The sequence below is a fragment of the Bos indicus genome, chromosome 8, assembly GCF_029378745.1.
Source record: "Bos indicus isolate NIAB-ARS_2022 breed Sahiwal x Tharparkar chromosome 8, NIAB-ARS_B.indTharparkar_mat_pri_1.0, whole genome shotgun sequence".
NCBI classification, from domain to species: Eukaryota; Metazoa; Chordata; class Mammalia; order Artiodactyla; family Bovidae; genus Bos; species Bos indicus.
Window position 1 is genome coordinate 110,140,544 of NC_091767.1, and position 22,758 is coordinate 110,163,301.

At 47.1% G+C, this 22,758-nt stretch overlaps 1 protein-coding gene across 7 annotated transcripts; it reads left to right on the plus strand.

Annotated features, from left to right (window-relative positions):
* The first annotated feature begins 83 nt into the window (after window positions 1–83).
* Window positions 84–22,468, plus strand: LOC109563407 (protein CutA homolog). Of its 7 annotated transcripts, none has more exons than XM_070795393.1 (7): window positions 84–2,345; window positions 3,661–3,983; window positions 8,146–8,294; window positions 13,765–13,824; window positions 15,937–15,982; window positions 16,222–16,271; window positions 17,783–22,468. In XM_070795393.1, exons 2-7 carry the CDS (start codon window positions 3,915–3,917, stop codon window positions 17,826–17,828), a joined length of 420 nt encoding a protein of 139 aa, XP_070651494.1. In that variant the 5' UTR covers window positions 84–2,345; window positions 3,661–3,914; the 3' UTR covers window positions 17,829–22,468. The 7 variants fall into 7 exon arrangements, 3 of the variants coding, with proteins under 3 accessions (XP_070651494.1, XP_019822400.2, XP_070651493.1); XM_019966841.2 differs by having other exon boundaries at window positions 18,751–22,468; XM_070795392.1 differs by having other exon boundaries at window positions 19,539–22,468.
* The last annotated feature ends 290 nt before the right edge of the window (window positions 22,469–22,758 follow it).

Here is a 22,758-nt window from a genome sequence, read left to right on the forward strand (position 1 = left end):
GCCGGGCGCAGCCTCCCTTCCCTTGAGTTTTGGCTGAGCCCAAATCGCCCCGGCCGCACCAATAGCATTGCTCAGCTGCCGGGCCGCGCGCGTTCGGGAGCTGCCAAGCCTCGCGATACCGGGGCTCACTGGGGTCGCTGCTAGTTACGGGGTGGCAGCTGTGCGTCATCATGCGTGCCACTCAGTGGGCCCGAGTGTCTGGTCTGGTTGCTTCTGTCGCACTGAGAGCGAAGGCTGGGTCAGTGTGCGGCAAGCGGAGTGGTGAGAATGAGAACGAACCAAAGGTTAAACGGCCTTGTCATCGGCCCCCTGGCTCTAAAACCAGGCTGTGGTGGAGGCTTAGGCCGCCAGGGCGGAGCGGAGGCGGTGAACATCCTGCTTCCCGGCCAAACACGTATTAAGAGGAGGCGAAGGGTCAGGCCTCTGGAAGATGAAAATTCTCGAGAAGCTGTAAGAAGGCGTGAGTAACACCGACGTGGGGCCGTGCACACCCTTACGCAAAACGAGAAGGCCGTCGGGGCCAGCATGGAGAGTTTTTCGCGCGTCTGCTCCTAGGTGCTGTGCATTCCCAAGGATGTAAACATCGAGAAGATGGAAACTTCAGTTAATCTTTTGGGTCTAGGATTGGGGGCGGGGTGGGGGGCGGCGATCGCTAAAGGCTGTCTGCAGCCAGGCCAAATAGGTTTACTTGCAACTGTGGAAACCACTGGCAAGGACAACCCAGATGAGTTTTCATGCGAGCAAAGGGTGGTTTGAGTTTAGAAATTACTATAGACTGCGAAATTCGAGTTTGATGGAAGATCCGTTAAATACCCAGTCACCACCCACGTATTCCAAGCAACTCTAGAAACTGATCCGAGCTAGAGGCTTTAACCTCAATAGGTCTTCACCATCAAGGAAATGAGCCTGCTTTGGAAGTGCTTGCCTTCGTGTACTTTTGGGGGAAAAGACAGAAATCCGGGAAACTTAGAGGACGCCAAGGACAGGATTTCCCTTACATTTCGTGCCAGTGCCGCAGGTGACAAAGACCCCAAATTCCACTTGTTTTATGAAAAAAGATATGCTTTCTTGTTTTTCTGGCCATCACTAATCTTATCGTTAACAGCTACCCTCATTTTGGATTGGCTCCATAATTGTTTTATTCTTTGAGCCTGGAATTGTTTAACTCCCCCAAATCTTGCCTTCAGAGTACGCTAGTAGTGTTCCCAATCACCCAGACTCATTATTCCTTGCTCATCCCAACGTTGTTACTATGTTTCTCTGTCTGGAACGCACTAGCTATCTTTAGCCTTTGGATCAGAGTGTAATTGAAGCATTCATGGGGTACACCAAGCATATGTTTGACCATTTTGCCCATGGTATTGGGAAAAAAAAACAAAAAACCTTTGCTCACTTTAAAAGAAACGTGGCAACAATTCAGCATTGCTGGCACTTTGGTAATAAAAGAGGTGATGGATGATAAACCAGATGCTCTTGATAAAGCTTGGTGGAAGCTTTGCTATGTATGCATGTTTCCCTGGAGCTAAAGAAGAAGCTGAAAAAAAATTCGTAGTCTGCAAATTGGATGGGCTTTAAATTCATCAATATGAAACTTAAGTCTCAAGCTTTGGCAGTAACAGAGAGTCTGTATCTTGAGATGATAGATACACGTCTGTACCTTGAGAGGAAGAAGGCAAATCTTTGGAACCAAAGATAAAGATGAACCTAAGGAAACAATGCTGTCCTACACCAGGTGTCAGACTGCATCCGTGCTGCGATTGATATGGATTCTTTCCTGGATCGAGGTTTGGCCTTTAAAAAAGAGACTTCAATAAATTGTATACCTATAGAAGAGGTGCTGAAGAACTTTCAAAATAAAGTAGAGTTGCTGAAGAAAGAGAAGGAAGATACAGACAGTATTGCGGATGAAAGAGACGGGTACAGACTCTGACTCTGAAGAGTCTGAGTTCACCTCTGAATCCAGTAAGGAGGAGGAAAGAAAGAGAGAAGGCAAGATGCCTCCAGAAGAGCCTGTGATCTCAGGCAGGGGCACTGAGGCTCTTACTAGATCTGAACGATCTGCCAAGTTCATAAATGCAGAATTGGACGTTTGGAATCTGACCTTGGAATTGACTCTGAAGAGAGTAGAGGTGCCTGAGTTGCAGAAAGAAGAGAATCCAGAGGTGGTTTCTTCCAGATAGCAGTTCATCCCTTGCCATCCTTTGCCCCAGCATCACCTTCATCATGACCATCCTTGTCATCACCAGCCACACATCCGTATCATTTAGTCATTCAACAAATATTTATTGAACATAATCTGTGCAGGAACCTGTGCTAAATTCTGGGACATCATCTCAGGATCTAAGGTAAAATGGTCATTAACAGTGACCTTTCCTATTAATATAACGGATTTAAAAGATCACAGTCTTGATTTATGTTAGTGGACTTTGAATATAAAGGGTTTTTTTAAGGACCACTCAGCCTCATTTTTTATAATCCTGTTTCTTTCATACATGCTAAGTTCTTCAATCACAACTGGAGATTTTCTGAGTTAACCTTGTTTGGTAGTGGCATGAGAAGGCTCTTGAAATGCTGACGTGGTCTTACATTTTATAAAACACTCTTACATTTGTCTTCTGTTAATCTTCACTTTAGATCTATGAAAGAGGTATTAGCTCTTTCTTTACCAAAAAAAAAGCCCCCAAAGCTCAGAGAGGTTAAGTAATTTGCCTGAGTCTACACAGCCATCATAAATGATAGAACTAGGGCTACAGCTGGCTTTGTCAGGCACTTTGCTAGAAAGTGCTGTCAGGCCTTTTAAGATAATAGCCCCAAGGAATAAGGAGGCGGGTAAACAGGCAGTTAAACACAGAAGCTGGGGACTGGCAGCGTGCCCGACAGTTTGGGAACCAGGTAGGTTTTGTTTTGTCTGCCCAGTTCAAAACAATTCCTAATTGGTGTTCAGCATTCCCCTCCCCACCTGCTTTGTTTAGGGTACTATTTACATAGAATACAATTTACCAATTTAAGTGTACAATTTGTTGAATTTTTTAATGTTTGTGTAATCACCACTACAGTCAAGATGAAAAGTAGCTTTCCTCGGCTTAAAAATTTACTTAGGGTCTTACCAGCAGTGTGGTCATTTAAAAATTAAGAAGTTTCACATTAAGAAGCTGGATTAAAAACTTGGAAACCCGGACAGCAGTGGACTCTGCGTCCCCAAAGGGTAACAGTCATGAGCTTCCTGCTTTTGAGTTTGTTTTAGCAGCTGACGTTGAATGCTGCCTCGGAAGTGTGGACAGAGTGCCTTAGGGGAAGTGGGACCCTGGGATTAACCTTGGTAAAGGCTGCACTGATCAGCTGGCCTTGAAAGATGGGTGGGTTTACAGGGAGAGCGGTCAGCAGCAGGAGTGTTTGTTTTAAACCAGGGAGGATTAAAATGCTGTTGGGGGACATGAAGTCAGCCACATGTGGGCTTCATTTATTTGGGTTTGTTTTTATTTTTTTTTTTGGTGGGATGGGCCTCAGTGGAAGAGTTCTGTGTATTTGTGTTTGTGGGCTATGGTTTCTGAAGGTTTTATATATCTAAGAAGCTTTAATCTGTACACCTCAGGGAATTTTATGGTTTTTGGTATATGTGAGAATGGGGAGGGAAAATTAGTATTTTTTTTTTTTTTGCAGGGGTTGGAGGTTTGCACAGGCTGTTTGGGTTATATGTTTCTAGAGAGTTGCCCAGTGAAAAATGAGTCGCTCTTTCCCCGCCCCCTCCACCCTCTCCTTCCAGCCAGCCTGGCTGGGACCTGGCCGGGCAGTGGGGCAGGCAGCAGGTGGTAAGAGGAGAGGGGCTCAGGCCCTTGGAGCCCATCCGTCCGCCAGCGACTTTCCCTCAGGCTGCAGTTCCCATAGCCTGTGCTGGCTCAGTCACCAGCGACGCCATGGACAGGCTGGGCTCACGGTGCCCTCTGCCAGGCTCCACTCGGCCCTCTATCTTTATATGCCTCTTGGTGAGTGTCCCACAGTATGATGCTGTGAATCCTCTCGCCTCTAAACCTCCAGCCTGGGGACTGAGGGAAGAAGGGGCATTTGTGTTGTATACTCCTGGGGTTTTGAGCTGGGGGCAGGCAGGTAGGGGGTGGATGGTGAAATCCCTGGGGGCACCACCCAGTGTCCTGGAGATTGTGGTGTGATTCTGAAGCTTACCAGCACCCCTTTCTGCCCTGCCTTTGAGGAGGAGTGACTGGGCTGTACTGCCCGGGAGGGTGGGGTGGTGAGGGGTGTTTGCTGGTGCGTTCTCATCTAAAGGTCCCATGCTAGTTTCTTTTCCTCTTCCCAGTGCAGTTACCGCGTCATTTTTCTGGGGGCTTTGCTGTCTCATCTCTGAAGTATCTTAACACGTGAAGGTTGGCAGTGGCTGCAGAGAGTCTGTTGGTGGTGCTGGTGGTAGCTGCCTTTTGGGGCAGGGCCAGGTGATGGAAAGGAGAACTGTTGAAGCCCCGGGGTCTAGCCCAGCTCCACTGCTCACCTTTCTGGTGATTTCTTCCCCTCTCTGGCCCTTAATTAACTGGCACACGTCAGTGATGCTTAATATTTTGGGGGACTATAGATTTTCTTTGGGGGGGGTGTGTGAAAATTCTGGATTTGCACCCAAGGAAAGTGTATAGATAAACACAATGTTAATTTCAGAGTATTTACAAATTCCTTAAAACTAGGTATGTTATAAATTTAGAAATACTATGGGGTTTCTGAGGCCCCTTCTGCCTTAGCACAGATTGTAAAGTCAACTGTGAACTCTTCAGGACTTCCCCAATGGTCCATTGGTTAGGACTCCACTTCTACTGCAGGGGAGTTGGGTGTGATCCCTGATTGGGGAACTAAGGTCCCGAATGCCTCGGGGTGTGACCATAAAACTAAAACAAAACCATAACCTCTTAAAGGTTAGGCAGATACTCCAGTACCAAAAAAAAAAAAAGGAAAAAGGCAGAATGAAGTAATTGAAAGGATACATAAAATATTTTGAAACAGTGTAAACTTAGAAAAGATGTAAATATGAAAATGTTATAAACTTACAGTAATAAATATGTTTCTATTAGGAAATATGTTGATATATGTATTTTGCATTCATGTAATATCACTTTCTAATGTACTGTAGTCCACCTTTGATTCCAAACTGACCTTTCATATCTTCTGATTCTTTGTTGAGATGGTCCGCAAACACTTCTCAAGTCCATACGTCTTATCAGGGCTTGTGAAGTGCTGAGGATACAGAAATGAATGAGCTCACATCCAATGAGGGAGACATATGTAAACCACTGTATTTCAGTGTGATCGATGGTACAGTAGAAAGATGTTCAGCAGCAATTCTGGCCTCTACCAATGGCATTTCCTCCCCAGTCATGACATCAAAATTGTCCCTAGATGTGACCAGATGTCCCCTGGGGCAGGGGCAAAATTGCCTCAAGCTGAGAGCCACTAGATTAAGTGAAGCTGAAATAACCCCGCTGTGTCACTTCCTAGTGATGCTCCTTGCAGTTCAGAGAGCCCAGAATGGGAGGCAGGAGTTTAGATTTAAGTCTTGGTTCAGTCACAGAACTGCCTCAGTTACCTTATCTGTTAAATGAAGGCTTGTCTTAGGTAATACCCAAGTGCCCAGACTACCTCTGAGTGTCTCTTTCACTGTGAGTTCACACAAAAGTTTCAATGCATTTTAGGTGAGTTTGTATTTAATCCTGTGAGCTCTGTGTTCCACTGATACCTGCTGGCTGAAATGCCCTAGATCTCCCCTAGGAATGGCTTTTTAGGTTGGGGGACAGACCATTGCTCCTTTTGTTTAGAGTCCGTGCTGAAAGCCACCTTACAGTCGTGTATCTGACCCCTTAGAGTGTTCTAGTATGTCCGATTCACTGCCAAAAGCTCTGTGGATGACCTAAAAGCCCTACTTACAAGACTGTTTAGTCTCCATCTCAGCATCTTGCTGGTGTGCGCATTCACCAGTCTGCAGGTTATTTCTTGAGAAGCTGCTGTGTACCGTGAACTGTCCTGGGGACACAGTGATGAGCAAAGTGTGGTTCCTTTCTTTATTGGACTAGTGGTCAAAAACTGGTTTTCCTATCTTGTTTGAGCCCATGGCAACTCTGAGGTAGGCAGCACAAATGTTGTAACCTCCAATTTCTAGGTAACCCTTATAGAAGAGAGAGGAAGTAACTTGTTGAGCTGCAGAGAGCTGTACTAACACTAGGTTTTAAATCCTGCTGTTTAGTGCCTTTGTGTTTTTATATCCTATATAATCTAATTGAGTTGTCATTAACAACTTCCTTGAAAACCCTGGTTGTTTTTTCTTGTGTGGTCACTGGTTTAGTTCCGAGGACTAGTATGTTGGACTGGAGGTGTTGGGGGAGGTCGTGGGAGGGAATGAGAAGCCCACCCCAGACTGAAGCTAAAGACATAAAAACGCCACTCAGGCCCTGCCAAGAAGTAGGAGGCAGGCAGGGCCAGGCGATAACGTAGGAGTGGGAGGACAGAGGTTTGTTTGAGCGAGACATGAGCCCGGGCTGGCAGGCGGGAGAAGCGTGTTCTTGTCCAGTCTTGCCTGATTCACGGTGGGGCTCCTTGCAAGTTGCCTCCATCCCTATTAATGACTCTTTTGTATCCCCCAAGCAAAGAACCCTGGAAGATGTCCTCCAATTCTTTTAATTTCCTCTTATTTTAGATGTTTTATCATTAAAGTAGCAAGAAAAATTGTATCTTGACTGTCTTTTCCTCTCCTGTTATCACTGTCATTTTCTTAGCTCAGGATCTTAATATTTTCCTGCAACATTGTACTGGCCTTTGAATCACTCTGATCACTCCCATCCTCCTTCCCATTACACTACTCAGCCTGCTCATGTTATTGCTCTTCTACTTAAAAAACCTCCAAAAGCACCCTCACTTGAGTACAAACCCCACACTCCTTAGCCTGACCCTTTATAACTCTAGCCAGACCCCTTTTCCTCCCAGTTCCATGCCCACTGACTAAGACCCATGCAGTCTGGATAATTCATCTGTCCCCAAATACCTCTTGAGTTTGTACATACTAACCGTATCTTCTTTTTCAGTCCTACCTCCTATTTCAGCTCCAAGTTGGATGGTCCCTTCTCTTCAAAGCCTCTCCTGCCCCCAAGAGGCGGAGCCTTCCTTTTGGGCCTCCCCCGCCACCGGTTGTCTGTCAGAGTAGCACAGGCCCCATTGCTGTAAAATTAGGCTTCCTTTTCCACTGGACTCTCCACAGTACCTGGCATGTACACAGTTGGATGGCGGTGACATTAACTCCCTAACAGTTACATCTGGAGAAGGCAATGGCACCCCACTCCAGTACTCTTGCCTGGAAAATCCCATGGATGGAGGAGCCTGGTGGGCTGCAGTCCATGGGGTCGTGAAGAGTCGGACATGACTGAGCGACTTCCCTTTCCCTTTTCACTTTCCTGCATTGGAGAAAGAAATGGCAACCCACTCCAGTGTTCTTGCCTGGAGAATCCCAGGGACGGGGAGCCTGGTGGGCTTCCGTCTGTGGGGTCGCACAGAGTCGGAGACGACTGAAGCGACTTAGCAGCAGCAGCAGCAACAGTTACATCAACAGATACAGGAGTTTATTGTCAGTCATAATCTCCACAGGATGACAGCAGTTCCGTGGATGCCAGTTGGTATTACCTGTAGTAGCAGTTTTTTGCAATGGGAATGGATTTCAAGTTATCCAGGCTTCACTCCTATTCTTGGCTTCACCAACTAAAAGCTGTGTGATTTGTGTATGTGTGTGGCCATGCTGCATGGCTTTTTTGGTCTCACAGGGTCTTAGTTCCCCAACCAGGGATCAAACCTGGGCCCTGGAAGTGAAAGCGCAGAATCCTGACCACTGGATCACCAGGGGATTCCCAAAGCTGTGTGACTTTGAGCAAGTGTCTTAATTTTTAAGCCTTTTTTTTTTTTTAAACCATTTGAAAAATGCAGAGGAAAATAATCTAGGCATGAAAACATTAAGCACTAAAGCTCAATGCAGATCCTAGGAATTATTTTGTGGGTGGGAAATGGGGATAAAATCACATTGCCCCGCGCTGGTTCCAGTCTGCCCGAGATTGCCGGTGGTGAGCTGGCCACGCCTCTGCTGATCTGTGCTTTTCTTTTCCTGCTGTGCAGATCCTGACAGCCTCTCTCCTGACATACCCCGTGCTCAGGACCCTCAGCCTGCAGTTCCTTTCCGTTCTCACTGGCAGCTATGTGTCCGGCACGTACTCCATTGTTTTTGTCAACTGTCCCAACGAGCAGATCGCCAGAGATGTTGCCAGGTACGGGGAAGGGGCTTACGTACTGCCCCAGGGGGCTCAGGAGCCACCAGGAGGCTCCAGAGGGGCCACTTCGGGACTCTGCTTTTGCTTTTGACAACCCCATCTGTCCAGGGCTGAACTGCACAGCTGTCTAATTGGGGCGACTGGAGAGGCACGCGTGAATGGCCCTTGGATGGATCGTGCTTCTGGGCCTGAAAATGTTGAGTGCTGCCTGGGGGCAGATAAGGGACCTGAGACCCAGAGTGCGAGGTGCCTTGCTCAGATGGAAGCCTGCAGGTTGGGCATTTAACAGTTCTAATTCCTGACCCAGCTGTCTTTATTTTTGGAGATAGTTTTTGCTCAGTCCCAGAGATGTGGACCGAGACAGCAGGAGGAGGAGACCAATTCCAGGTGTTTGGCGAATTACTGAAAGCAGTGGTGGAGAGAGTATGGGTACAGAGTTGAAATCTTGGCTCGGTCTCTTGCTGACTGTGTGACCTCAGGCAGGTTGCTCCTCTTCTCTAAACCTTAGTTTTTGAATTATCATTGTTGAGAGGATTAAATGATACGATATCTGTTCAGTCCTTACTCCAGGAACTCAAATGTAACAGATGCTCAGTAAGGGTTGTATCTGATTTCCACCCCCTCCCCCTCACCCCGTTTGCTTTTTGGCTGCACTGTGCAGCCTGCGGCATATTGGTTCCCGGAATGGGGGTTGAGCCCAGAGCCACGGCAGTGAGAGTCGAGTCCTGACCACTGAGCTACTGGGGAAGTTGCCCCTCCTTTATAACTGCAGCTCTGAAGAGGGTTAGTGGGGCTGAGGGGCAAAACCTTGACTCCTGGCTCCTTTTGCTCGCAGTTCTGCACTCGTGAAGTTTGGTGGTAGTTACAGTGTTCTGTGTGATGAGTCTGGTCTTTGGGGGCACACCGCTTCCAAACTGATGGTCACAGGTTAACTTTGGATTTGATTACATCTTTCCTGCCCCTAACCAGAATGTCTGTTTTTTCCCTTATTAACGTTGCTTTTGGAGAACAGCTCTTGTCTGAATGAGCATGTGATTACTCCAGAAATAGGACCTCAGCTTTTAGCAGCTAGGAATTAAAATCCCTTCTGTGCTTCTGGTATACCCAGGGCCTGTGCTGAACTCACTGGACCCCTGGACCAGCCACTCTGGGTCCTGTCAGGAGCAACTTCAGGTGACATCTGCGAGGTGTTGGGTATTGGGAAGAAAAGGGCTCTAAGGCGTGGATTCTAAATAGCGGAAAGGCCATTTGAGGGGAATGGATTGGTTTCAGCTTGGAGAGAGGTCTCTGCTGTCTTGCATCCAGGGTTGCTGATGAAAAGCAGCAATGGATCTCACTCCTCTGTAGGGGATGTGTTTTCTCTCTGCTAGTTTTTAGGAGTGTATCTTAATGTTCAGTTGTTTACTTTTTAAATATACTCTCTCTACTCTCTATTCGTTCTGCGTCCTTTTCCTGGAACTTCTGTTAGATAGATAGATGTTGAATTTGTTTTCTGTGACTGACTTTATAGTTTTCTTTAGACTGAATTCTATAGTTTCCTTTTCAAGATTTCGAATTGTTTTTAGTAACCAAGTGCTCTTGTTTTGTAATTGTCTGATCTTGTTTTATAGATGCAATAATCTTGTCTTATCTTTCTGCAGATAGTAATTATACTTCAATTTTTTGCAGCTTTATTGAGATATATTGTCATATAACATTGTGTAGGTTTAAGATATACAACATGATGATTTTATATTTGTATATATTGCGAAATGATTATGACAATAAGGTTAGTTAAAACAGCTATCACGTGGTTACTTTTTTTGGTGTGATAAGAACTCTTAAGATCTACTCTTAGCAATTTTCAAGTATACATAATTGTACTTATTTTAAAATCTTGGTTTTGATTGTTTTATTGATTTGTCTTTCTCAAGTAAATTCTTCTTCATTGTTGAATTTGTTTCTCGTGGTGTTTGACTTTCTGCAGATGCTTTCCTCTCTCATCTTCCTGGTGATGCTGACGGGGAAGTGCAGGAGCAGCTGCAGGAGTCGCCCGTGGGCAGCACTAGGCAGGCGGACATTCTGCAGTCTGAATCAGTTCCTAAGAATAATTTATCACCTCAAGAAGTATTTTTAGAAGGGTCACCCTGTATGTTTCAAACTTTGACTATGTTAATGAAAAATTATAATTTTATAATCTTCAAAATTATCCTGCTGGAGGCCAACTAAACCAGATCACTACCAGTTTTTAAAAGACCCGAAGGCTCTTGAACAAGGCAGTCCCCTCTCGCGTTCCCATGCATCTAAGTGCTGCCTGTGTTCTTCAGGGCTCCCATGCCTGTCTCAGCGCTGCCTGTACTCTTCAGGGCTCCCGTGCATGTCTCAGCACTGCCTGTACTCTTCAGGGCTCCCATGCATGTCTCAGCGCTGCCTGTACTCTTCAGGGCTCCCATGCATGTCTCAGCGCTGCCTGTGTTCTTCAGGGCTCCCATGCATGTCTCGGCACTGCCTGTGTTCTTCAAGGCTCCCATGCCTGTCTTGGCGCTGCTTGTACTCTTCAGGGCTCCCATGCCTGTCTCGGTGCTGCCTGTGTTCTTCAGGGCTCCCATGCATGTCTCAGTGCTGCCTGTACTCTTCAGGGCTCCCATGCATGTCTCGGCGCTGCCTGTGTTCTTCAGGGCTCCCATGCATGTCTCGGCACTGCCTATATTCTTCAGGGCTTCCATGCATGTCTCAGCGCTGCCTGTACTCTTCAGGGCTCCCATGTATGTCTCAGCGCTGCCTGTACTCTTCAGGGCTCCCATGCCTGTCTCAGCGCTGCCTGTGTTCTTCAGGGCTTCCTTAGCTGCCGGCGCATACAGTGTCCTTGCTGTGCTCCGGCGTGGCTACGTCAGAAATGTTCTCTGCTGTCTCTGGCACGGGGTGTAAAAGGAAGATTGCAGGGTGTGTGTGTGTAGCCCACCAGCTGGACTGGAAGTCCCAAGTGGAGTCTCCCTTCAGCTGTTCTGTTCACTGATGATCCAACTGGAGTAGAAGAGAGGCAAATAGATTTCGTTTCCAGGGTTTATAGGAGAGAGTAATAGGTGTGTGGTAGGGAGGGCCCCACAGATGTTAGCTGGCAGGTAGCTCGGCTCTGCCCACAGAACTGGTGCTGGGACCAGGCCTTTCGGCTCCAGTCTGGGGCTCGCTCTTCTCAGTGTTCTTTAGAGGTGCCTCTTGGGTCTGGTTCAGTTCCATTCTGGCTCCTGGTAATGTTCTTAGAGCTCTTCGGTGACAGACACCCTCTAAACTGGAAACGTCTCTAGCTGGGGCCAGGGCGGAAACCTGAGTGCTGGACTAGGAGAGCTGGACGCTGTGTCCTCTTTGCCGACAGCACCACAGATGACCTTAGACACGTCTTCCTTCGCTGGGCCTTGGTCTCTTACATAGGGAAAGGGGATTAGATCAGACCAGGGTCACAGGCACGGGTGTCGACAGGCAGGCTGCTTCAGCCTGCGTGAAGTGGGCTGGGGTGTCATGAAGAAGAATGGCAGTAGTTAGCAAGCCTTGTGTGCCCCAGGTGTGGGAGGAGGGAGAGTGGAAACTGACTGACCCGAGGAGCTCCCGCCATGCCTGGAGGTAGCAGCCCCTGCTCAGCTCTGGCTGAAAGTGACCTTGTAGGACTACGGGTCCAAAATGTTCTAAGATTCATTTTTTGGTGAGAAGCTAGATAATGTGTATTTTTGAATGTAAAGTACCCTAATAGTAAATATTGGTAACAAAGTCAAGATTTTTTTTTAATGCCATGAGAGCCAAACCATGTGTTTGGTCCATGAGCCTCTAGTCTGCGATCTTTGCAGTTTCTGAAGACCCTCGAAGGCCTGCCTTCCGCTTTACTCAGACGAGCACGGGGGCTTGAGCTCCCACTCTGTGACTCACCGCTGGACTTCAGTGTGTGTTTTACCCATCAGCTTGTACATTTGTTTTCTCTCTCTCGTGTTTTTTTTTTCTTTTTCGCCATAGGAGCATTTTGAATAACATAGTCCTCCAGAACGTTACAGTCTTTTTCCCAAGTACAAGTTGCTGTGATTAGTCACCAAGGAGTTCACACTGCCAAAGAGATTGGAGGCCCGTGAAGCAATGGATTATTTTTTTTTCTAAAGGTTTAACTCATTCCTTGTGTTTGCATGTCACTTTCAGAACTAGTGCAATGTGATTTCTCAGCAGATGACTTGATTGAGTGAGCAAGACTTGTAGCAGTTGCTTAAACAAATTTGGGCCGTGTGCCTCTCCTTAGAGTCAGGGATTTATTTACCACCTGGAACTTTCCAAGGGCATGAGGGTGGTGATAATACCACATTAATGTGGAGCCTTAAATAGAACACTGTTCAGCCGGGAACTTGGGAGGAGAGAAAGTAGGTCAGTTCTCTTGGCAGCGGTCAAAGAAAGGAGGGATCAGGGCTCAGGCCTCAGACTCGTTGTATTTGGCAGTGGCCACACACTTCAGAGAACTGAGACGGGCCTCCGTGGCTGATGGCACACCCGAGGCGGGTTTGTCTGGCCTGCCTGATCCCCAGGGCTTAGGGTTTGAGCCTTGGGGACACTTCCCTGCATGGGCGACGCAGTGGTGCTTGTCTCTGTGACACTGCACACTGGTTCAGGCACATTGTACCGTGTTCATCAGGGCCCTGCACAGGAATCAGACTCTCAGAGCAAGAATTCCAGTCTGTGGTCTGTCAAAAAAAAATCCCCAGTGCTTAGAGGTCTGCAAAGGTGGAGATGGTGCTCTTAGGACTGTGGTAGGAAGCATCACAAAAATGAAAAGTGTAAAGAGCCTGTGTTTGCCAGTCGCAGGACAGGATGCCCTTTTTTTGCTTTTTTTTTTGCTTTTCCTTCGAGTTGTATCAGTTCCACATGGTCATCAGACACCTCTGATCTGTAGATATCATGTGAGAGCCTAGCACATATCCAAGAGAGAAGAGGAAAAGAAGTTGACATGATAAAAGGAGTATTTGGTGGTGAAAAGGGTTGGAACCCATCGACTGAATCATTCCTGGTTGTATAGCAGGAGAGTCAAGTTGAGTGAGGTGGTCGTGCCTGTCTTGGATAGGTGCTCAAATACTGATCTCTGGAATGAAAGGAGCTTGCATAAGGTCACACAGCCATCCTGCTGCAGGGCTGGATTGGAATCCAGGTCTTTCTGTTCTCCTTCCAGGGCTAACAGATTCCCATTCCCCAAGCCGACTGGGCCTGTCCTTGAAACAGCCTTTGCATAGCTGCTTCCCTGCTTCTCCCCCTCAGGGAAGGACTTATAAACAGTTCTGTCTGCAGAGGGTCTGTGCATGGCAGTTATGGAATGTACTGGTTTGACTTGGGAGGGGCACTCTAAATGGTTATCTGTTTAGACTTAGGTTTCTTGGGAAACTCCCAGGAACTCCTGTATCCTCTCCCATCTCTTCAGATGCTGGACACTTGCCCCAGTAACCGGCATGCTCTCTCTTTGCTTTAGGGCTATCCTGGATAAGAAGCTGGCTGCCTCTGTGAACATCCTGCCTAAGGCCTCCTCACTGTGAGTTCTGCTCTGGCCAGTGGAGGGGTGTGAGAGTGCTCTGTCAGGTCCTGCCTGGCGGAAATTCGGGCACTGAACTAATGGGAAACTGTAAAAGAACAACGCAAAGGCATTTACTTAATCAGTACTTCACTGTCGGTCTGTATTCAAAGGAAATCAACCAGTGGGTTTATGCCATTCAGCCAAAGCAAAAACAGGCTATGTTTAGAGAAGGCAGAAAAAAAATCTACAGTCTAGGAACAGTGAGTCTTGTTTCCTCATTCTTTGTTTAAATCAGTCAATCAATTAGCTTGCTGTTAGCAAAGAAGTCAGACTGGGTAAGCCAGTCTGAGTAAGCCAGCTAAGGATATCAGAGATTATAATTCCTATTGCTTTTGGATTCTCTGAAAAACTTTGAGTTTGGCATGTGTGACAGGCTGTTTCTTTGTATTGTCTGCCTTTCATTTGATCGGCTCTTTTACTTAAGCCAGGCCCACACCATTTCCCTCATCAAAATGCATCACCATGGGTGGGGGGTAGGAAACAGGTTCAGGAGGGAGGGAGGGGACATGAAACCATTTACATCGATGTTTGGCAGAAACCAACACAATACTGTAAAGCACTTATCTTCAAATTAAAAGTAAATAAAATGATAAAAAACGATATTTCAGCGTCCTAGTACTACCCGTGCAGGATTTGTCTTGTGCCTTAACTCTCTCTGGTCAGCCTGCTTCTCGCCTCCTTCCTGCCCTGATGAGAGAGGGAGAGGTGCCTGTTCTACAGGTGAGGACAGAGAAGCGCTGGAGCATGAGAGCTGCCCCTGCCCAGCAGTGACACGCCGCGTGCGCCCGTCACCTGTCGCCGTGGCTCCCAAGTCTGGCTGTACTTTAGATGCCTGAGCTCCATTCTGGATCTGTTTAGTCTCCCTGAGATGGGGCTTGAGTCTCTGAATTTTTAAGAGGTCGTATTAAGTGATTCACATAAAGCCAGTCTGGGAGCTAGTGCTGGGAAGCTAGACTGGAACTTCAGCCTGCCACTGTCCTCATGCTCGTCCTTCCTCGTGACTCACGCTCTCACCACAGCTCTGTGGGGTGAGGTCAGGGGCCGGAGCCTTCTTAGACCCGCCCTGGGTCAGCACAGATATTCTCAGGCCAGTTTCTCTCCCTCCCATGATGCTGTTCTGCTCTTTTTCTGAACATTGTCACTGACTCTGTTTTGAACTTTGAGACCTGCTCTGTATTTTATGAAGCTTGCTTCTTCCCTGAATAAGTCCTGTGCTTTCCCATTGATCGCTCGGTGGGCGCTCAGCTTCGAGAGCCAGTGATACAAGTAGCACCAGCCCAGAGGATGGGGAGGTGCACAGAAGCCAGCAGTGTGGGGTGAGCACTGAATGAGCTGGAAACGCCCACTTTGGAGGGGAACATACAGGAGTTTCTGCAGGGCTGTCACGTGGAAGTTGGGGAAGACAATTGGGTGGCAGATGTCGGCTGCTGCTAAGTCGCTTCAGTCATGTCCGACTCTGTGCAACCCCATAGACAGCAGCCCACCAGGCTCCCCCATCCCTGGAATTCTCCAGGCAAGAGTACTGGAGTGGGGTGCCATTGCCTTCTCCGGGCAAATGTGGGCACACCATGAGAAAAACCATCTCATGTGAAAACCGTTAAGGTAGATGGGCTTCCTCAAGAGACATGAGCCTCTTACTTCCAGAAAAGTTGAGTCAGGAGCTGGAGGCATGCATTAGAATGTTTAGACTAGATGGCCTGTAGGGCCTTGGCCAACTCCAGGCTTTTTCATATGAGCTTGGAAAGATTTTAAAGTTTCCACTTTAGCAAGTCAGCAAATTGGGCCAGGTTTATTTCACTGGGCTCATCTTGTAAGTGGACTTCCCTGGTAATTCAGCTGGTAAAGAATTCACCTGCAATGCAGAAGACCCTGGTTTGATTCCTGGATTGGGAAGATTCCCCTGGAGGCGGGCATGGCAACCCACTCCAGTGTTCTTGCCTGGAGAATGCCCATGGACAGAGGAGGCTGTGGGCTACAGTCCATGGGGTCGCAAAGAGTCAGACACAACTGAGTGACTAAGCACAGCACATATTATAAGCTTGATACTTGTTTTTTTGTTCTTTTCTCCAGATACTATTGGAATGGAGAAATAGAAGAAGCCACTGAGGTCCTGTTGGTGAGTGAAGCTGGAGGGATGGGGCCTTAATTGGGAAAGAGTGAGAGCAAAGTTCCAATTAAATATTAGCAAAGATAACTGACTGAGGTTCTTGCCCCACACAAGATGCCCTATGCCCATTTGTCAGTGACTGGGCTGGGGGCCTGGAGGAGTGCTGTTTCCTAAAAAGCCAGAGGAATGGAGGGCTGTGGAGCTGGAGCTGAGATCCTAAACCAGTGTTTTTTTTTTTTCTTTTACAGTTAATAAAGACAAAGACTTCCAAGATCCATATGCTTTCCAGCTACATCAGGTAGTAGCGCCATCTCCCCCTAGCCAGGGGCCTGCTGGCTACTAAGTGAATGAGCTTGTGAAGTAGGTGACCTTGAGCCTGGTCACCAGCCTCCCATGTGACCTTGGCTATGACCCTGTCCCATAGACTCTATTTATAAAATGAGTTGTTGTTCTTTTTTAAATTAGTTTATTTTTAAAAATATTTACTTGTCTGCACCAGGTCTTCCCTGATATTAGGGCTTCCCTGATAGCTCAGTTAGTAAAGAAGCCGCCTGTAATGCAGTTCAATTCTGGTCAGGAAGATCTGCTGGAGAAGGGATAGGCCACCCACTCCAGTATTCTTGGGCTTCCCTGGTGGCTCAGCTGGTAAAGAATCCGCCTGCAATATGGGAGACCTGGGTTTGATCCCTGGGTTGGGAAGATCCCCTGCAGAAGGGAAAGGCTACCCACTCCAGTATTCTGGCCTGGAGAAGTCCATGGACTGTGTAGTCCATGGGGTCACAAAGAGTCAGACAAGACTGAGCACCTTTGATCCACTTCACCAGGTCTTCATTGCAGCACGCGGAATCTTCAGTTGACGTCTGTGAGATCTAGTTCCCTGACCAGGGATGGAAACCAGGCCCCTGCATTCGAAGTGCAGAGTCTTAGCCACTGGACCACCAGGGAGGTTCCTGTAAAATGAATTATTACTTTCAAACCAGTGGTTCTAAAAATTTTGGTCTCAGGATCCCTTTACACTTTTAAAAATTACTGAGGACCCAAAAGAGCTTCACTTATGTTGGTTCTCTCAAAGTTTACTGGATTAGAAGTTAAAGCTGAGAAATGTTTAAGATATATAGTTTTAGTTCACTGAAAATAACAGTAATAGAATAACAACATATGAACGGAAGTAAATGCAGGCGCACCTTGGAGACATTGCAGGTGTGGTTCCAGACCACCTCAGTGAAGCGAGTGATGTCACTTCCTGATTTCCCAGGGTGTGTGAAAGTTACACGTTTACCCTACATTGCAGTATAAGTGTGTAACAATACCATTGTGTCTAAAGAAAACAAAGTACGTACCTTAATTTAAAAATACAAAACAAAAAACAGTTATAGTAACATCAAAGATCACCCCTGTCAGATCACCATAAGAAATAGAATTATCATGAAAAAGTTTGGAATTTTGCAAGAATTAGCAAAACGTGACACAGAAGCATACAGTGAGCAAAGCTGGTGTCACTAGACTTGTCCAGTGTGGGGTTACCACACACCGTCAGTTTGTAAAACACGCAGTATCTGCAGTGAAGTGTAGTGCAGTGAAACAGTATGCTGGCAATGCCTTCTTATGGGAAGTAACCATATTTTCCAAAAGTAAAGAAAGTGCGAAGAATGGCATCTTTCTACATTTTTGCAAAATCTGGCTTAATAAGAGAACTGGATCTCCTCAAAAGCATCTCTTAAGTTCTGAGACACTTTCAAGTTATGAAAGTGATATATTCAAATTTTCAAAACTTCTGATTTTTGCTTAAAAACATGAATTTTTTCTTAGTGTTCATGGGGTCGCAGAGTTGGGCAGGACTGAGCGACTGAACTGAACACTGCACAGCACTATGCAGCGTGTGGTCTGCTATGCAGCAGAGGGGCGCAGTTGTACGTATGGTCTTCTCTTCCATGTTCTTTCCCATCATGGTTTATCACCAGATACTGGATGGAGCTCCCTGTGCCGCACAGCAGGGCCTTGTGGTTTGCCCACCCTGCAGATAACACTTTACATCTGCTAATCCCAGACTCCCAACCCTTCCCTCCCCTACCCCTAAAACATGAATTTTTTTTAAGTGAATTTTTTGATTGGCAATAAACGATGTAAATTGTCTTCATCTGAGTGATGGCCAAATATTTGTTCATATTTGAGAAAATGTGTACCTAATACTCAAACCTGAGTCACCTTAATTTGTGAAATTGACAGACAAATGATGGTTACTCAAGCTGGAAAGTAAAAATGGTGTACTGTGGGAAGAAGGTCTGGTTTAGCTTGTGACTCAGATCAGGCAAGTTTAAGAGCACTGAGCTCAGGTGTGACAGCAGAAGCACTGTATGTGTAGTTCCCAGTTTGTCACACAGAATAGTACAAAGACACGCTCAAGAGCCAAACTTTAATAAAAATAGGAATTTTTGCCACATTATCAGAAATGTTCTTAGGTGAATTTGACTTTAAAAAAAATGCATGAAAAAGTAAAAAAATGCATGTATATATGCGACGGTGAAGAATATCGTGACGGCCAGTAGAGTGTGGGGCTGCTGTCCTGATGCATGCTAAGGTGTGACCAGTTTTACCCATCATTGCTTTTGCACCATCAGTGCAAATGTCAACATAGTGAAAAGATAAATAACAATATTGTTGTGAAAATAGTTTTGGCCCCTTGGACCTCCTGAAAGAGGCTTGAAAGTTCCCCAGGGGTCAGAGGACCACTGGTCTGGGTCTCCATGAAATAAATTAGGAAAATTCATTCTTCTCAGGCACTGGATAAAATTACGCGACCTGCTCCTACTGTTCAAGCAACTGCGTGCACATGTTGTGATTTAGTAAGCAGCCTCTCATGAGAGCTTTTCAGTGCCTGAAGTCAGGAGAGCAGAGGACTGTTGCCCCAGCTCAACAGGTGGGACTGAGGCCGTGTCTTTTGCTTTGTCAGTTTGCAAAGTGAAGAGAGCACGTGTGCTCAGGACTAGGTGAGAGAGACGAGGAGAAGGGAGAGACTGCTGTGGGTTTGGATGGTCAAGGAAGATCCCTGGGGAGAGGTCATTGGTTGCAATGAGCCTTGAGGAGTAGAGAGGCTTTCGATTTAGCAGCAGGAGTAGAAGGGGAACAGAGAGGTGCAGGGGCAGGCGCGGTAAAGAGTGAAGGGTAGTGATAAATAAAGACAGCAGCTGACTGTTGCCAGATGCTCACAGTGCCTGTCGGTGTGGCTGCTAAGTGCCGTGTATACCTCGCTCATTTAATCCCCAGCAATCCAGTACTATTTTCACCCTCCTCTTGTGGGTGCTTCAGCGAAATGAAGAGATACGTCCGTGCTTACATGGCTAGTAAGTGGCAGACTTAGAATTTGAACCCATGTCTGTGAGACTCTAATGCCATCTGGCCTAATTTTACTTGGTGACAGATGGGTCAGAGGCTTAGGAATGGTGGGCTGTGGGGCCGGACAGGTGGGCTGCAGGCCGACTGTGGAGGGGCTCAAGGGAGGCTGGCCAGTTGGGTTTTATGGCACAGGCTTATATGCCACTCACGGGACTCTGCTTTCTTTCCAAAGGTTGGTGCATCCTTTTGAAATCCCAGAGCTCTTCAGTCTTCCCATGGACCAAGGAGATGTGCACTATTTAAAGTGGCTGGAGGAGGGCATGGAGGAGGAGTGAGTGGGGGCTTTCATGCCTCCTGCTGGGTGCCCCTAAGAGCCATCATTATCTGTTCTCCAGCTGAAGGGCGGCTTCTGTCTCGCATCTCTGGATTCCATGCATTTCTCAGCACAGAGGAGCTAAGTAACTTGTGGAGGGTGAAGGTCCAAGACCCCTGAGGCTAGAAGAGGATGCTGTGCCAGTCAGGCCAAGCAAGGACCCGGTGGCACTTGTCTCTGAGTGCCTCATGCATAAAGGTGGCCAGGAGTGGCAAGGTCACAGTGAGGGTGCGGCTGGTCTTCCCTGTTCATTGAGCCTAAACTGAGTACCACGTATGTTATCACTCTCCTGCTTCTGGTGAGGAATCACCTGGCGGCCTGTCACCCAGGAGTGTGTGGGGTGAAGGTCACCTTCTAGGGGAGCTGGAAGCACTCTATCCACAGGATGAATCGCTAATGGTGGAATGTCAGGGACAAGCAGGATTATTTCCTCTAGCTGAAGGTGGTGGTTGTTATTCCCGAGTCCTGAGGAAGTGGGCCTGGGAAAGGGCTTCATGAATGCAGGTAGGACTGGGAGGGGAGGGCTTAGACACAGCCCCAAGGATTGAGAGTTGGTCTTGACTCTTTCCTAGCCCGAAGGTGACAGACCTCAGAAAGCTAGGGTCCCTTGCTCAACAGAGACATGGGTTCTGAGCCTACCACACTGACCTTCTGATGTGAGCATGGAAGCCGAGCATCCTAAAGTGGGAAGAACCCGCGGGAGCTGCCAGACCAGAACCCCAGGGGTTCACAGGAGGGACCCTGAGGTCTGCTCATACTTCAGCCAGCACACCCATGCTTTTATTATTAATTTTTATGTATTGAGCTAAGTTTTTGCTGTTACAAGTTTGTAAACCAGTAGCCTAAGCCAGTCTTATAGATTTTGTAATGTTCAAGACCCCTGAGGCTGGAAGAGGATGCGGGGCCAGTCAGGCCAAGCAAGGACCCAGTGGCATCTGTAAAGCCAGTTTTATAGATGACTGAAGGGAATTGAACTGGCCTGAGGCCCAGAAAAGGGGCCGCTTGTGTTACAGAGGGGAGAGCCAAGGCTGCTCATTCCGTCGGCTGCTCCGTCGTCAGCCCCCGGGGGTGAGAAGAGAGCCTGACCTAGGCCCCCTCCCGGCTCTGCCACAGGGTGACCCCCCTCTCAGGGCCCTTCAGAGCCTTGCCCCAGCTCACTTTGCCACCGCCACCTCCACCTCTCCTCTCCTGCCTGGCACCCGTGGGTGCCAGGCTGGTGCCCTGTGTTGGGGGCGTCGCCTCTGCCCGAGCACCCTCTGCGCCAGTGCTGGAGAAGTGTGGCTGCTCCTCTGCGGGCCTGGTGTCCAGTTGGAGGGAGTCGCCCCTGCCCTGGGGTCCTGTTCCCTCTGCGCATCTGGGTCCGTCTCCTCCTGGATTGTGCGTTGCACCAGGTGAGGGGCATGCGCACGGCGACTTGGTCTCCTGCACATGGTTTGGTATATATTTCCCAAATTGATGTTTCCAGGATTTGAATAACTAAAGCTTTCTCTACTTTCCACAGTTACTTTCTCATTTACCAGGCTGGCAAAATCCAATTATTTTTTCCTTGAACTTTCTTAAAGTGGGATTAATTCCCAAGGAGATTTTCCTGTCTCTGACTATCATTGGTTCATTTTCTGTGCCGAGTGTGCTTTGAAAACTGTTTCTTGGCCTGCCTTTGCCTCAGTGTCACAGCTGACTATAGGAAATAGAGAACACCAGCTCTCTCTGCAGGTACTGTCCTAGGTCTTAACATTTATCCTTGTAACCCAGCTTACCCTCATTTTGCAGTTGAAACCTGAGATTGGAGAGTAGAGACGCTTAAAATAAGTGGCAAAATGGGCTCTGAAACCAAGTGTCTGACTCTAAACCTGATGCTCTTACGGTCTCTTTTATTTTTTTTTTTAAATTTTATTTTTAAACTTTACATAATTGTATTAGTTTTGCCAAATATCAAAATGAATCCATCACAGGTATACATGTGCTCCCCATCCTGTACCCTCCTCCCTCCTCCCTCCCCATACCATCCCTCTGGGTCGTCCCAGTGCACTAGCCCCATGCATCAAGTATCGTGTATCAAACCTGGAATGGCATCTCGTTTCATACATGATATTTTACATGTTTCAATGCCATTTAAAGAGGCTGGCTATATCTCTTTGTAGGCCAGAGAACCTGCTATAGCCGTCTCTAAGGAAGAGCTGTTCATTCCTAAAACATCTGCCTTAACAGTGTGGTGGGTTGGTATGTTGTGTGGTTTCCTTCTCCCCACAGATCTGGAGGCCAGTGATGTCGTCTTCATTCTGTAGATGAGGGAACAGCCTGAGAGGCTTGCCCAGCTCTACCACACTGCCCTCGATGTGCTGTGGGGGCGGGGGCTAGACTTGAGGGTTTCCACCCGGGAATTCCTTCCTAGCACTTCTCAGGAAACACGATTTATGACTCCAGAACCCTGGGAGAATCAGTTGAGGGAACGAGAAGAAGTAGTAAAGTATCCGTGAATACTGAAGCTTAAAAGCATAAAGCTGTTACTGGTTTGAAGGAACCCATCTCCGTCAGATAAAAACTAGAGCAAGAAACGGTTGCTTATAGAGTTGAGTGTACAGTTACCTAGCCAGAACAGGAGTATAGAAGAGGAGTGGTTTCCATCTCGTTTTGCCTGGGATTGTCTAGCCCTGTCCACTGCAAACCCTGAGCTACTCCTGCAAATAAGATAAATGTGTACACGTAGTATGCTTTATACAAATCCTGTGAGTGGTGTTCTAAGAAATAAGCTTTGGAAGCAAAATAAATTCTTAATTTGGCAATTCTGATACTCGTCTGTACTCTTAACCTTGTTAGGCTATTTGAATGTTAACATTTGAATACTATCCAGTACGTTCTCTGGTGTTTTCCAAGGTTTAAATATTCCCTAGAGACTGAAGTTCTTTGTAAACACTATTAAGTTTAATAATCCTATTTGTTAAACAGATTTTTTTTTCAGATTTCTGTAATAAGAGGAAAAGTATGAAGAATGTTTGACATATTTTAAGAGTAAGTTATGATTTAGGGAATTTGTGAGAATTCTAATTTCTTGCTCCAAAATGCTAAAGGCACACAGAAG

Bases quoted from the DNA above. Each gene is read 5' to 3' on its own strand.
- LOC109563407 (XM_070795392.1), top strand. From the start codon at position 3,915: ATGGACAGGCTGGGCTCACGGTGCCCTCTGCCAGGCTCCACTCGGCCC. The intron at 8,295-13,764 runs GTACGGGGAAGG...TCTTTGCTTTAG, and splicing joins ATCGCCAGAGATGTTGCCAG to GGCTATCCTGGATAAGAAGC. The intron at 15,983-16,221 runs GTGAGTGAAGCT...TTTCTTTTACAG, and splicing joins AAGCCACTGAGGTCCTGTTG to TTAATAAAGACAAAGACTTC.